The sequence below is a fragment of the Tachysurus fulvidraco genome, chromosome 1 (genome assembly GCF_022655615.1).
Source record: "Tachysurus fulvidraco isolate hzauxx_2018 chromosome 1, HZAU_PFXX_2.0, whole genome shotgun sequence".
Taxonomy (NCBI): Eukaryota; Metazoa; Chordata; class Actinopteri; order Siluriformes; family Bagridae; genus Tachysurus; species Tachysurus fulvidraco.
The window spans coordinates 18,460,798-18,475,796 of record NC_062518.1 but is presented as its reverse complement, the minus strand read 5'-3'; the positions used below and the strand labels follow the sequence as shown (position 1 = coordinate 18,475,796).

The 14,999-nt window shown below is 43.3% G+C and overlaps 3 protein-coding genes, 1 long non-coding RNA gene and 1 other non-coding gene across 13 annotated transcripts in view; 1 reads left to right on the top strand and 4 right to left on the bottom strand.

Annotated features, from left to right (window-relative positions):
• dvl3a (dishevelled segment polarity protein 3a) overlaps positions 1–915 on the bottom strand; it is a 12,021-nt gene extending 11,106 nt beyond the window's left edge. Inside the window, exon 1 of the mRNA XM_027153695.2 lies at positions 367–915. Within this exon, the coding sequence (XP_027009496.1) occupies positions 367–527 (161 nt within the window). The 5' untranslated portion in view covers positions 528–915. The remainder of the gene's footprint in view (positions 1–366) is intronic.
• A 1,941-nt stretch (positions 916–2,856) lies between these two features.
• On the bottom strand, positions 2,857–4,171 carry LOC113647123. Of its 2 annotated transcripts, none has more exons than XR_003441601.2 (4): positions 4,031–4,171; positions 3,593–3,752; positions 3,228–3,287; positions 2,857–3,068 (listed from the first exon to the last, which is right to left on the bottom strand). It is a non-coding gene; the product is annotated as an uncharacterized LOC113647123 (long non-coding RNA). The 2 variants fall into 2 exon arrangements; XR_007142943.1 differs by having other exon boundaries at positions 4,027–4,121.
• On the bottom strand, positions 3,383–3,519 carry LOC113647160. Its single transcript, XR_003441610.1, has one exon. It is a non-coding gene; the product is annotated as a small nucleolar RNA SNORA13 (small nucleolar RNA).
• Positions 3,780–9,185, top strand: pcyt1aa (phosphate cytidylyltransferase 1A, choline a). Of its 6 annotated transcripts, none has more exons than XM_047815562.1 (9): positions 3,780–3,895; positions 5,739–5,867; positions 5,979–6,078; positions 6,294–6,410; positions 6,510–6,661; positions 6,967–7,045; positions 7,145–7,287; positions 7,372–7,560; positions 7,871–9,185. In XM_047815562.1, the coding sequence occupies exons 2-9, from the start codon at positions 5,757–5,759 to the stop codon at positions 8,096–8,098; spliced, it is 1,119 nt and encodes a 372-aa protein (XP_047671518.1). In that variant the 5' UTR covers positions 3,780–3,895; positions 5,739–5,756; the 3' UTR covers positions 8,099–9,185. The 6 variants fall into 6 exon arrangements, with proteins under 6 accessions (XP_047671518.1, XP_027009504.1, XP_047671519.1 ...); XM_027153703.2 differs by having other exon boundaries at positions 5,739–5,882; XM_047815563.1 differs by lacking the exon at positions 3,780–3,895 and adding an exon at positions 4,485–4,669 and having other exon boundaries at positions 5,746–5,867.
• A 471-nt stretch (positions 9,186–9,656) lies between these two features.
• ap2m1a (adaptor related protein complex 2 subunit mu 1a) lies at positions 9,657–14,578 on the bottom strand. 3 transcript variants are annotated; one of them, XM_027153698.2, is made up of 12 exons: positions 14,421–14,578; positions 13,559–13,677; positions 12,487–12,752; positions 11,972–12,054; positions 11,396–11,401; positions 11,135–11,270; positions 10,883–11,027; positions 10,576–10,698; positions 10,358–10,493; positions 10,179–10,276; positions 9,988–10,099; positions 9,657–9,823 (listed from the first exon to the last, which is right to left on the bottom strand). In XM_027153698.2, exons 2-12 carry the CDS (start codon positions 13,630–13,632, stop codon positions 9,689–9,691), a joined length of 1,314 nt encoding a protein of 437 aa, XP_027009499.1. In that variant the 5' UTR covers positions 13,633–13,677; positions 14,421–14,578; the 3' UTR covers positions 9,657–9,688. The 3 variants fall into 3 exon arrangements, with proteins under 3 accessions (XP_027009499.1, XP_027009501.1, XP_027009500.1); XM_027153700.2 differs by having other exon boundaries at positions 10,576–10,695; XM_027153699.2 differs by having other exon boundaries at positions 14,517–14,539.
• Between the last annotated feature and the right edge of the window lie 421 nt (positions 14,579–14,999).

Here is a 14,999-nt window from a genome sequence, read left to right as displayed (position 1 = left end):
ACTTTTGTTTATTAGGTTGTTGTTTCACACACATTCTGCTTTATAAGAGTAGGAAACGTCCTGAAATCGGTGTCGAGGCTGTTTTGTGTTTTTATCCCAGACTCATGAGACTAAATGTGGAGTTTAAACTGCAGCTAGGAAACTGTTTTAAGTCTGAAAGCAGCTTAAGACCATAAAAGTCGCCGCGCGCCACACACACACACACACACACACACACACACACACACACACACACACACACACACACACACACACACACACACACACACACACACACACACACACAGAAGTTTCCCATGAAAAAGAAAAGGACCAACACAAAAGAAAGGTGTAAATAAATCTCAGCACTGCAGTAAAAATCCTCACCCAAAGTCGTCGTCCATGGACTTGAAGAAAAACTTGTAGTTTGGTTTTTTGAGGGCATTTTTCAGGTCTCCCAGAGTGACGGATGCAGCAGGGACACAGATCTTCACCAGGTAAGGAGTCTCCTGTTCGTCCAGGTGGTAGATGACTTTAGTTTCCCCCATGGCAGAGAGCCGGGGACACACAGGACTCGGTGCGCATCAGTGCGTCTCCAACACCAGGGGCTGCTTCTCTTCTCCTCCTCCTCCAAAAAAAAAAACACAAAAAAAACACACACACCACTTTTCCCTTTCTCTTCTCTTCTTTCTTCCTCGGGAGTTGCCAGGAAACCTTCTAACGCACAACGCTGAACTACCCCCGAGCCCCAGCCCTCCTCTGCGCTTCCATCTCCTCTCTCTCTCAATCTCTCACGACTTAATCACAAATACATACGATTCGTCGATCGGAAGCCCGTGTTGGGGGGTTTTATCTCCCTCTTTCTCTCTTCTCCAGCTCTAAAGCTTTCTATTGCTTTGATTGATCGGAGTGGAGACGGAAACGAGCCTGACACGCGCCCTCTGGTGGCCAGGGGCGGGAGTGCTTACTGTGCGCTCTCTCTCTCTCTCTCTCTCTCTCTCTCTCTCTCTCTCTCTCTCTCTCTCTCTCTCTCTGTGTATGTGTCTCTGTCTTTCTGTCTGTCTCTTTCTGTCTCTCTCTCTCTCTCTCTCTCTCTATGTCTTTCTGTCTGTCTCTCTCTCTGTGTGTGTCTCTGGATCTCTGTCTCTGTCTGTCTCTCTTTCTGTCTGTTTCTCTCTCTCTTTCTGTCTGCCTCTCTCTCTTTCTCTCTGTCTTTCTCTCGGTCTGTCTCTCTGTCCCTGTGTCTCTGGATCTCTCTCTCTCTGTCTTTCTGTCTCTCTCTGTCTCTCTCTCTCTCTGTCTTTCTGTCTCTCTCTCTTTGTCTGTCTCTCTCTCTCTTTCTGTCTGTCTCTGTCTTTCTCTCTCTCTCTCTCTCTCTCTCTCTCTCTCACACACACACACACACACACACACACACACACACACACACACACACACACACACACACACACAGGTTCTCTGGAGTACATCACTTTATACTTATTTATATTTCCAACAACTCCACAGATCAATGAGCAAGTCTCTGTTTCCACTTTACTATATATGTACTGTATTTGTATCTTTGACATTGTGATGTTACTGCACGGTGTCTGTAGGTCTGTAAACACAGAGTAAAAACTGCATGCACTTCATTTTATATTGATTATTTACAGCTTCCTCTCCACATGAACTCTTACTGGAGGCTGTTATTAATGCAAATGTCTGTGGATTTAAACTCATCACAACATTGGACAGTTTTATTAATGCAGTTAGATTCACTCATTAAAAACTCATATGTTTATAGCAGGTATAAGTTAATAAGTGTGTTTATTAACAGAGGGGGGAAAACTACAGGAAAAAAAACAAAACAAAAAGAAAAGAATAAATATCCTAAATAATAAACACTGCATAAATCACTACATACATTGACTATAAAAATATATATTAGTGATTAATATAGTTTTATTATTTAGAGATATTTTTTTTCCTTTTTATAATATTTTATCACAAGGGGTCATCGTTGACACCGGAAGTAAATCCCCCCCACGACTAAATAAACTTCCGTTTTTACTCGAATTTAACTATAAACGTTAAGCGAATATTTTACATGTAGCCATCAAAAAAAACTTCTTTTTGTATTTTTAATTAAACAAACCCATTAATGAGAAATTATTTTTTAAAGTGAGTGTAAACTGAACGGGATTAAAATGGAATTCACTTCCGGGGTTGGATTGCCGCGGTGACCTCACCACGCTGTGCAGGACAAAGCTGATTCAAGACTACATGCTTTTTAAAATGAATAAAACTCTTTCTTTACAGTTTATTTTATTTCCTTTCCTGCGTTCGAGAACAAATCTATTGGTGTAACAGAGTTCAGTGAGGAAAAAGAAATTAACCCTTAAATAAGAGCTTTATTCCAAGACAACAGCCTGTTGCCATCTAAAGTGAGAAATTATACTAATAAATAAAAACTAATAAATCTGATTTTGAGTCCATAAGTTTATCTATAACACCGTTATTAAAAGTTCACGAGTCTTTATTATTTATATTGAAGCAGACCCATAAATATGCTTTCTAATGAACTTAGTTGTTTTGTTAGGTCGATTTTAAGACAGTAATATAAATTATTACTATATATATATATATATATATATAAATAAATATTTTTAGTATGCTTACAATTAATTAGTCTCGTATTCACTTGAAAATAAAGCACTCAAATCATGTACAATATGCATGGCTTAGGAACTCGATAATATACTTTTGTCATTTTTATTAATACGTATAATGTCCTTTTTATTTCAATTATTAGTCATTTTTCTGCTTTAAGTGATTGATTAGATTATTTTGTTGTAGCCTTTCTTTTTAAAATGAATAAAATAAAAGCACACACACAACTGGGATAAATCTTTATTTGAAATCAGAGGATTAAAAAAAAAAGTTTATACATAACAGAGAGACCAAACTCACCTGTGTAGTAATTACTACCTGATTGTCTAAAACAAACCTGACTGACTGACTGACTAAGTGAAAGAAGCAGCAGTGATGCCAAAAAAAAAAATCATCTGGAACAGACTTTATGATGTGACGATCCTCTAAACAGCACAGACCTGCAAATAAAATAAACATTCAACATGACAAACTCACCACACAGCAGTGATTTATTTTTTTTGTGTGTGTGTGTCATTCAGTCCTCAGATTAATAATAATAATAATTTTAAAAACACACACACACACACACACACACACACACACACACACACACTTACGGCAGCTACATGAAAGGAAATGCTGTTAAAATGCACCGGTCGAGTTCAAGCATCATCCACCTGCAAAGAAAAAAAGAGAGAGAGAGAGAAATATTAAACACTTATATTTTAATCCCAGGAGGCGGAGTATAAGGGGTCAAATCCCCAAAGTGATCAAGTGTTCATCTCGAGACAGAAGTCAGTCAGGAGTCAGTGAGTCCTGCCTTCGCTTATCATCAGGAGAAGATTTACTGTGGGCCTTTTCTGACACCTCGTTCATCACAAAGAGAAAGGAACGGGCAACACTAAGGCCAGGCTGGATCTCAAGAACAATCCAGACTCATCCACACACACACACACGTTATTTACATCATATAGATCTTCACCTGTGTGTGGAACATGTTCAGACTCCTCCACCTTTGTCATGGTGTGGTGTGAATGATCTGGTCTCCAACCGCCATCACAGATGATCTGGTCTCCAACCGCCATCACAGATGATCTGGTCTCCAACCGCCATCACAGATGATCTGGTCTCCAACCGCCATCCTGCATCACAAACACACCAAAGAAGGAGAATTTAGCAGCAGCAGAGTTACAGAGCCAAACTGTGGAGCACCAGACGTTTCTCAGCATGTTCTTATCACAGCTCTTCACAAAACCCAGTGTGATTTCAGTGACCTGATGCCATTGTAAGAGTTTCTGTGTGCCTCATTAGACACCACATCCATCCAGGACAAAATGAACGGGCAACACATAAAGGCAAGGGGGGGGGGATAAATACAGCATTATAAACATCCAGAATAGAAAATATAACACAAACCTACTTTGGAATGAAGCTCCAGTCCATGAGATCACACGCTGCTCCCCCACCACGTGGGCGCGCTTTACATACCGGATGTGAGGACGCTATAAACCGTAAGGACCCAAATAAAGTGCCGGATTAAAAATATTTACGCGAATTATTAAAAACACACGAACATAAGAATATAGATAATGACATGGAATAGTCATAATTAATAATAATAATAATTCCGACGTAGTGATTTGCAACGATCTGTTTAAAAAAAAGAAAGCGTTCAGGTTCAATCCCAAATCCATTCGAGTTTAAAATCGAGTGCACTACTTAGCACGTAGGGAACATTACTATTAAACGTACACGTGTTAGACGCTCAGTGTTAGCTGATTGTTATAGAATCATATATAATAACGACTTATGTATAAAGACAGAACTCTTTTCCTCGAGCACTTTGACGTGATATAGACGAGCTCTCTAGTGTTGATGCACCTTGGTGTAGTGTGTTAGTGTGGGATTGGGACACGGCCCGAGTCTTGCGCCGTTGGCACTTAGCTGTCAAACAGGGCGAAGTCTGCTAGCGTCAAGTGTCATTAATAAAAGCGCGTTTTATTCACGTTAATCTTTAACTAGGTGAAATTATAAACGCCTGAATCACAACAGCACAGCGGTAAGTAACTCACTGTATGTGTAGCGAGTTATTTCCCTTCTGGTAACACTTTTAATGCTAGCTAAATGCTAAGTTGTGCTAAATGTTAGGGTTAAACATGTGAAAGAGTCTCTGTTCGTGGCTTATTTTTAAGGTTAAAGAGGGCTACTAGCAGCTATATGCTGTTTAACTAACTATTCAAGAGGTAACTGACCTTCTAAATTAGCTCAACAGCTAACTAACTAAGAAGCTAGTAATGATGTGTCGTTTGCCTACGGGTCTGCTCAGAGATTCGGTTCTTTTTATGTGAGTCGACTCGCACAGATGAGTTCAATTTGTGTGGGACAAAGCACACAGATACCTTAACACAGGCACCTTAACATCTATTTGCTAATTTTGTACTTATTTCTCTAAATTTGATTTATAAATAATAGATTTATAGGTGCTGTTAAAAAAAAAAGAGTTGACTCAGCAGTTAGCTGAGCCGAATGGATTGACTCACCGATTCACTTAGGAAAAAGAGGTTAAATGATTGTGGGGGATTATATAGGGATTATATACTATATTAGAGTCTGTTATACACACATTAGTTGTGTGTGTGTGTGTATATATATATATGTATATATATATATATATATATATATATATATATATATATATATATATATATATTGTTCTAGATGTGTCGTAATCAAACCCTTAGTGAAGACGGCTGCTATTTTTTGCCTTGGCTCTGGTACATGTCTGAGCAGCTCTGAGCAGCTGCAGGGTGACGGAGCAGTTATTCAGGCCTCATTCTGTAAAATTTATATCTTTATAGCTCTGACCTCAGGGTACTGATCCTCCAGCACACTGACTGGCATGTAGGGAATGTGAGGTATCTGTACCATAACTCGAGATAATCAGAGCTACACTGAGCTGAAGAACAAGAAGGAGGCAAAGGGCTGTGTTCCAATAATCACAGGAATAATCACAGGGCTCAGATACACTTCAGATAGATCATAAACATGGCTCTTTCGTTCAGCGTTGGGGGGCACTTATTTATGATGCCCTTGAAGTTCAATGTTTTTGTGTGTGTTTGTTGTTTTAGCTGAAAGATTGTGTGGGAATGGACGCCCCCGCTTCATCACGCTCTGTCTCCCGGAAGAGGAGGAGAGACGATTCCAACGGAGAGATGGAGGAAGGAGACGCTGCGGTCAAGTTCAAACGCCACACTGTGGTAAAGAGTGAGATAGTGAGTGAGAGAGAGAGAGAAGCGGAGAGAGACGGGAGTTGTGTTTAATACACACAATAGCGTGTGCTTATTTTTCTCTCTGTCTGTGTGGCTCAGGCTCTCAGAGATCCGGCTCCGTATGCTGATCAGTTGGATTCGTTGGAGGATCGACCGTATAAACGCGTCAGCATGGAGGAGGCTCAAAAGGGAACACCAAGTAAGACACACACACACACACACACACACACACACACACACACACAGAGTCCGCAAGTCTCCTATGGTTGGTATTCAGGCTCCTTGTGAAGATTCACAGGTTGTGTGCTGATATGTAGGGGGAAAACTGCACGCTGTAACCATGACGACCCTTTGACCTGCTATGCTCCAGTGAACACGTTTGACATGATGTTATTGTGTGTGTGTGTGTGTCAGCTGACAGGCCCGTGAGAGTGTACGCAGACGGCATCTTCGACATGTTTCATTCAGGACATGCCCGCGCCCTCATGCAGGCCAAAGGCCTCTTCCCCAACACACACCTGATCGTTGGAGGTACACACTGACCTTAACTACAGCCTGTACACTCTGAGTGTGTTGACACACGTGTTTGTGTGTGTTTTAAGACTGATGTTTGTGACGGCGTGTGTGCAGTGTGCAGTGATGATCTTACACACAAACTCAAGGGCTTCACAGTTATGAACGAGGAGGAGCGCTACGACGCCGTCACACACTGCCGCTATGTGGACGAGGTGGTGCGCAACGCACCCTGGACCCTCACACCAGACTTCCTGATCAAACACCGGGTGTGTGACTGCAGATACACACACCATCATGTGCACTCAAGTACACAAACACACACAGATATACAGACTCTGCTATGCAGCTAAACACATTTTATCAGCCTTAAACCACAGTGTGTATTGACAGCATGCTTACACTTAGCCACGCCCACAGTGTGGCACGTGTTCAGACATTATACATCAGCTACACGTCCTCCTTTTATAGGGTGCCATTACTTTTCCCCCTGACTGACGACTGCTCTTATTAGCCGTTATCCACAGCTCGTCATCATACTGGAGCTCAAACATGTCACTGTGTGTTTCCTCAGATCGACTTTGTTGCCCATGACGATATTCCGTACTCGTCAGCAGGGAGTGACGACGTCTACAAACACATCAAAGAGGCAGGTGGGGGACGCGGAGCGCACACACACACACACACACACACACACACACACTGTGTTTATTGTCTCATCTCCATACACGTGTTCATTATGATCTGTTCAGGAATGTTTGCTCCGACTCAGCGCACCGAGGGCATCTCCACCTCCGACATCATCACACGCATCGTGCGTGACTACGACGTGTACGTGAGGAGAAACCTGCAGCGCGGCTACACAGCCAAAGAGCTCAACGTCAGCTTCATCAACGTGAGTCACCTTCATCCTGAGCTGTCCGTTACAGTCTCTCTCTCACACACACCATGACGCTGCGTGTTTCTGCTCCACCTGCAGGAGAAGAAGTACCACCTGCAGGAGCGTGTGGATAAGGTGAAGCAGAAGGTGCGAGACGTGGAGGAGAAGAGCAAAGAGTTTGTGCAGAAGGTGGAGGAGAAGAGCATTGACCTGATCCAGAAGTGGGAGGAGAAATCCCGGGAATTCATCGGAAACTTCCTGCAGATGTTCGGGCCGGAGGGAGCGCTGGTGAGTCGCGCCGGAGCGTTTACACCGGAGGGGACGTCCCACACCGTGTACACTAACATAAGGACGCTTACTTCTTTCAGCTTATTAAACAAACAGTAATGTTAAAACCAGTCTCTCAGTCTGTTTGGTGAAGACAAAAGTAATGGCACCCTATAAAAGGAGTTCAGCACTCCAAGTCAGATTTTATGAACGTGTGTGGTGTCAGTTACTGAAACGTTTTAGTCTGGCTGGAAGTTTACAAAAACACTGATAAATAAAGGACTGCTGTTGTTTTTCTTCTTCCCACCCGTGTGTGTGTGTGTGTGTGTAGAAGCACATGCTGAAGGAGGGGAAAGGTCGCATGCTGCAGGCCATCAGCCCTCGTCAGAGCCCGAGCAGCAGCCCGACCCGCGAACGCTCGCCCTCGCCTACCTTCCGCCTCCCATTCTTCACCAAGACTTCGCCGCCCTCCTCACCCCGCACCAAGCGCCCGCGCCACGATATCATCACCCACGGCCAGAACATCAGCGAGGACGAGGAGGATGACGATGAAGATTAGGAAGGAGGACGCAGGATTCTGGCTGTGGAAACGCGGACACTGATTCTCGATGCTCCTCTACATCCTCCGTCCATCAAACACGGAGCAAAGAGTGGATTTTAAAAACGTCACTCGTCACAGCTACGGCTGTGTGTGTAGAATCCGTTAGCATACAGGAGGACTCTGTGTGTGTGTGTGAGAGAGATGTTAGGGCATGCCGGTGTTCTGGCTCTGTTTCCTGTAAAGATCCAGCTTTTAGTGAAGAGCCGCCGTTTTTACTCTGGAATCGTCTGTCCGTGTGCATGGAAAGGTCTTTATTTCTATTCATGTTTAAAACCAAACTTCTTTCGTTGGTCTAACAACTCGCTCGGAGGCTGTACACATCACACCTACAGCTCTTTATCTTAAACATGCTACACGCTAGTTATGGAACTGTTATCTCTCTCTGTGAAATCCAAATATTGGCCAAAGTATTTTAAAAAAAAAGCATAGTATTTCTGATTGTTGTCATGGTTACACAGTATGAATATGTATTATTCAGTCTGGAGCTTTGATTACCTCGAACCCACCCGCCAGCCAATCAGAAACCAGTATTTTAGAGAATCTGAGAGAAGTCGTAGTTTTACGGACGTCGTTCCTCCAGCTGTCATGTTTTATTTATTTATATTTTTTGGTAAAGTCTATAGCAGGAAAAAAAAACTACACGAGGCTTAGACTGCGCCGGTGAGAAAGTTAGCCACATTAGCCAGGACTGCGTTTATGGTGCACGGGATTAACGTCCGATCACGTCTTTTCTTCTCTCTTTTTATATGTAAGCGCTGAAGAAAGTGTTTAATATTCAAGAGCATCAGGGCGACAATCCTGTTCACTGTAATGAGTGTTTGAGGAAACACGATAGTGTCGGTGAAGAAGCCGACCTGATCGGGGTTTATTGCACTGTCAGAGCTCTGATGATGATGATGATGTGTAAATGTAAGAATCTGTACAGCTGCTGTAACGACACTCGTTTGTTCGTCTTTAACTGCACAAGATCTAATTTTTCTTTCCTTCTGCCCGACGACTGCTCGGGTTTCTGGAAGATTATTAAATCAGTGGAATATGAACAAAACTCCAGATGAAGGTCTCGTTCCTCCCTGACAACCAGAAGTGTGTTTAAATGTTCTGATCATTCCACCCACACACACACACACACACACACCACAGTGTCAGTAGACAACGATGATTACTTTAAAAACTAATCTCAGGAAAGTGCTGCTGTGTCGCTCTGATGTGAATGCAGCTTGGATGGTGACTGTGTCGAGCTCTGAGGAATAAGACACCGCTTTCCTTTTTTTTTTTTTTTTTTAATGATATTTATATATAGTTTTACTGATACAGAAAGCGATTAGATCAGAGAGAGAGAGAGGACACTGCAGAACATGGCATCTGCTCTCGTCTCCGGGACACGGTTCTGCCGTGTTCTCTCTGTCTCTCTATCTCTACGACTCTCTGCTCTAAACTCTTCACACACACAGAACAACAGCTCACATTTGCATAATCCTCTACTGTTTGTTTGAACTCGTCCACCATCCCAGAGGGGAGGTGAGGGACGGGAGACGGCTGGCAGCGCGCTCAGCAGCGCGTCTCATAGATGCCGCTGCGGCCGATGTAGCGAACCCATTTGATGACGTCGTGGTCGCTGTAGTTCAGCTTGGACTCGAACACCTTCAGGTAGCGAACCTTCAGACCGGACGGAGCGAACGGCACCTGAGGAGGAGGAAACACGACCGGGGATGAAGTTCTAAACAAACGACTTTTCTACCTTCTTGAAACGTTTGAGTAGTTCGGAGCTTTTTGTATTTGTAGGAATGTACAGTTTTATATATAAAGCGTGAACATCAGCAGCATGATTTCTACTTTTTGAGTCTCACCTCGAAGTTCATTGAAATGGGAGGACGAGCCCACTTCTTTTTATCGTTGGTGGGCAGCAGCTCGATCTCAGCACTGATCTGAGACTCCTTCATTCCAGCCATGCGCTTAATCCTGATAACAAGAGCAACACAATCTCAGACACACACACACACAGAGTAGAGCCATAAAATGAATGCTACTCATCACTGACTTCCACACGATGGCGTTCTCGCTGGCCTTATACTTGGCTTTGCCCTTCATACAGATCACCTGCACGCCGCTGGTGTTCAGAGGGGTGGGGATGCGAACCTGGGACGAGGAGCAATCAGTCAGTCGTTCGGTCAATGAATCACAAACTAGTGAACTAACCCAATCAACACGTGAACTCACCTCAATCTTCTGTGCCAGTAAAGAGGGTTTGAAGTTGGACTTGATGACCACTTTTACCTCCAGCTTGGTGCGTCCGACTTCACGGACCAACGGAATAACTCGGAACGGCAGGATGATGTCCTTCGTGGTGCGATACCTTCGAGACGAGAATTCGATTGAAACGTAACGACCCTTAGCTCACAGGAGTAAATCCGAGGACGCGTGAAGGTCGCGCTTACCTCATGAGCTCGTACTCTCCGTCTGGAGGGATGAAGCTGATGCTGCGCTCAGAGTCAAACTTGCTGAGACGCACGCACTGGTGGAAGGTGCAGTCGTCGATAGCGATGGACTGTTTCCCGCTGCTGACGATCACACACACACGCACTTTAAAAACACATTACGTCTATACCTACCTCCTATACATCTGGACCCTTCTAACAACAGGTCTGTGTAGTACATATGCGAAAGGTTAACGTTCCCACATAGCGACAGCCTTTATTCTGCTCCACAGAATCGCAGGCTAATAATAAACAGATTTACAGTTACCTCTTCCCGGTCTCATCACTCGCTCCAGCTTTCCCCTGCTTGTCGATGACGATCTTGTCGTTCATGCCAAACTTGCACTCGGGCATGCCGCTCAGGTAGCTCTTCATCACTACACGACCTGAAACGTGAGCGCTCAACACCTGACCTGCAGCAACACACACACACACACACACACACACTGGAAGTTAGGAACACACCCCAGGGTTTATTTAGTAGATTTATTCAGATGAACATACACCCGAGTTATCTCACCCTGTGGGGACATGAGCAGGTTGACGCTCTCCAGCACGTCCAGGAAGAGCTCGTTACGGCGGTATTTAATGCCCTCTCGACGCCAGCCAATCTGCCCCGTCACCTGGCTGGTGATCTGAGACTGCTCCTCCTTCGTCTGAGGAACAAATAGATTAGGACTTCAATTAAGGAATAAATAAAATCAATCAACTGTCACATCTCGTACACACAGACAAACGCGCACACACACACACACACACACTCGCATGCACACTCACTGACCTGATGCTACGATGATCCAAGTCCAAACGCACAGCATGAGGAAGAGAGAGAGAAAAAAACATTTGGTTACAAAGAGGACACACCTTCACACCTCCCTCTCTTCTATCCTTTATTTGTTCCCCTCTTCATTCTATTTCTCATTGCTGTCTCGCTTTCACTTTTCTCTCTCTCTCCAATATATTTCTCTTCCTATATACGTACATCTTCCTCTCTATACATTTTACCTTCTCTCTTTATTGTTCTATACATTTCTCTCACTCTTTCCTTCCATATATTTTGGACATTATTTTCTCTAGTCTTTTGCAATTCGTTTCTTTCAATCTTTCTCTTCTGCTTTTCCTCTCTCTGAATCCTTCCTCATTTTCTCACTTCATTTCCTTTGTTCTGTACCTGCTCCCTCACTTTCTTTCTCTTTTTCTCACTTATTTACTTAATCTTCTTCATCCCTTCTTTCTCTCTCTGCATTTCTTCATTTGTATCCATTTTTGTCCTATTTTATGCAGTCATACAGGAAGTGCAGTGGAACAGCATGCAGCCAATCAGGAGTGAGTGTGTAGAAGGAGGGGAGGAGCTTACCTGACCCTTAATGCCCTGCTGAGTAATAAACGTCTTAAGTGCTCCGGTCTCCGAGTTCTGAGGATATCCAAAATCCAGAATCTCTGCGCACACACACACATACACGCACGCATGCACACACGGCATTAACACCCCGTGGTCACCTGCTTCTTCCCTCCTAACATTCTTTCATCTATTCTTTCTCTCTCTCTCTCTCCCTCCCTCTTTTCACAATCAACCTCATTTCCACACTGCTTTCTTTCTGTTTCTGCCCCTCCACCCCACTCTTTCCTCCCTCACTCCTTACTTTCTTGCTTTCCTTCTTTCTCTATCTTCTTCTCAAGGGAAACAAAAATGGAGGGAGGGAAGGATTAAAGAAAAGTGTTCTTTTCCTTCGGTTCCCTTTCTTCTTTCGTTGGAAGTTTCATTCTTGCTCAATCTTTCCTTTCCTTTTCTTACAGCATCACTATCATCATTTTTGTTATTGTAATCTTTGGCTTTATTAATTTATTTCTGGATTTGTGTGTGGCGATTACCGTCCAGGAGCTCGTAGATGAGGACGAAGTTGTTCTTGATGTTCTCCTCGCTGATCTTACCGAAGTAGGCCGTCATCACATCACACATCTTGTAGAGGAACTCGAACACCATGGCGGCGTTCACGTTCTGCTTGGTGACGGCTGCCAACCAGATGTTAGAGCGCTTTACGTGGAAGAAACTGGTGCGTGCGATGTTAGTGACGGGCGAGCGCACCTGTTGCCGGGCGTGGATCACGTTCACGCGGAACGCGTCCACTGCATTCCTCCTAGATGTGGGGAGATAGAGAATGAGAGGACAGGAACTGGAACAGAATCTATAAATTTCTCACCAGTCCTCCAGAAATCTCCATCTTTTACTGCTACCATCTACTGTTCTAGCAAACACAGCTCCCTGGTTTTATTAAGTTAGCAAGATACACGATGCTAGTTACCTTCCACAGATCACATTCATTTCACTTAAGTGAGCTATTTAGCATTATGCTGTTTATTACATGCTGCGTCTGTGATCGGCTGGATTCACACACACACACACACACACACACACACACACACACACACACACACAGGTTTGTTAAACACTAATCCCATAATTACACACACACAGTGTTCATCAAGTTGACGCTCACACACACAGCTGAATGTAAAATAAACATGGAGATAAGCTAGGGCATGTTTGGTGTCTACACACACGATAAATAAAGATTATTCCCGCAAAACAGTCTTTAAAAAAAAATGTCTGTGTTAATGTGTGTTCATTTCAGGGGTGTTAAGAGGAAAAAAAATGCTGAAGCAGCTAAAACCGAAGCAGACACAGGATCTTCTCTAATCTGCACTTCCTGTGGCCCCGCTGCAGCAGGACGGTTGCTCTGTACCAGAACAATGGTACCCACGATAACCGTGATAAAGCTCAGGGAGGAGCCAGTATCAGATAAGACGTCCTTTCAGCTTTCAAACCTAAATATGCATGAATAAATCCTCAACAAGACACCAAACAAGTCTCAGAATGGCGCCGAAACGATACGAGGAAGACAGACGACAGGAACGTTGCGGAGACGTTTAGCAGAGAACTCACCCTATGTCATCACGGTACACACGGGAGATCAGGACCTCCCCTTTATGGTTGTAGATGAACAGTCCTCCAATCATGGTGGCTGCTCCTCACACCTCACATGCCATGGTGGGTTCTCCCTCCTACAAACACAATTCATTAGTAAAAGTGTTAAAGTCCTAACACACACAGCTCAAACTATTCCGCTGTGAAGTAAATGGATCTGGGGGCGTGGTTTAAGGCTAGAGAGCAAATTGCACCCTCATACATATTGATGATTCATCATGAATATCATTTAGTCCTTAGTGTAAAGTTAAGTATTCCTAGTAGCTCCCCCCCCCACACACACACACCTCTATAATAATAATAATAATGATATTTTCAAAAAATAAAATGACAAATTACACAGAAATGACATATGAACTTATAAATATACAGGTTACATCAGGATTATATTAGATCTTCCAGTGAAAGATATATTTCAATGTCGTTTTAGAGAGATTTTTGTCACAGAGATAAAATTAGATTTTAGAGATAATAATAATAATAATAATAATAATAATAATAATAATAATAATAAAAACAACTAAAACCGGTTTAATCTCGATATTATGAATCAGACATGGCGTCCGCGTCTGAGGGAAAAAAGTCCCATTAAATATTAATACAAGTTCCACCTTGTGATCTAGAACCTTCCTTTTCTCACTCAACAATTCATCCTTTTGTCCTATTTTTATTTATTTATCACACAACATTTAGAAGGCGTTCGGTCTCCTCAGAGGTGCACGCGCGCAATTAGCCATAAGCTAACACTACGGCAAACGGAGCGGGATTTTATTATTATTATTGGCTTAATGTGATTTGTTTAATTTAACCATAATCATACCTTCAGTAAGATCCGCCGCAATAAACGCGAAACAACCCGATTTTTGTCTTTTTTGAGGCTGTTAAAGGATTAGCGGGAACATCGGAGCTCATTCACCTCAGGATGTCTCCCTCCCTCCAGCCCTTCTTCGGCCTGGAAGTCAGCTGACGGTCTCGGCGTAGTGCGCATGCGCCAAGTACGCAGGGCTGCATGTAATATAGCTAACTAATAACTACATTAGAGCACTTGGTAGGGTCTGATATCACGTATTAACGGCGTATAGTTAGTGCACTATATATGAATTTGGTATGTGGCCAAAGTATCACGCAGCCATTTCTACATGTTTTAAAGGTGGGGTGTACGTTGTTTGAAAGCCAATGTTGACGTACAAAATCACCAAAACAAACACGCCCCTAACCCAAACGGGTCCCACCCCTGTATTTATAGCTCCGCCCACACATACATACGTAACCCAGGCGACTAACAGAAAGAAACGTCTTTATCATAGCTGAAGGGAAGAACAATACGATTGTAGATAAACAAACAAGCAAAAATGACACACAAGCATAATCATGTAAAGGACAAAGGCATATATTAGTT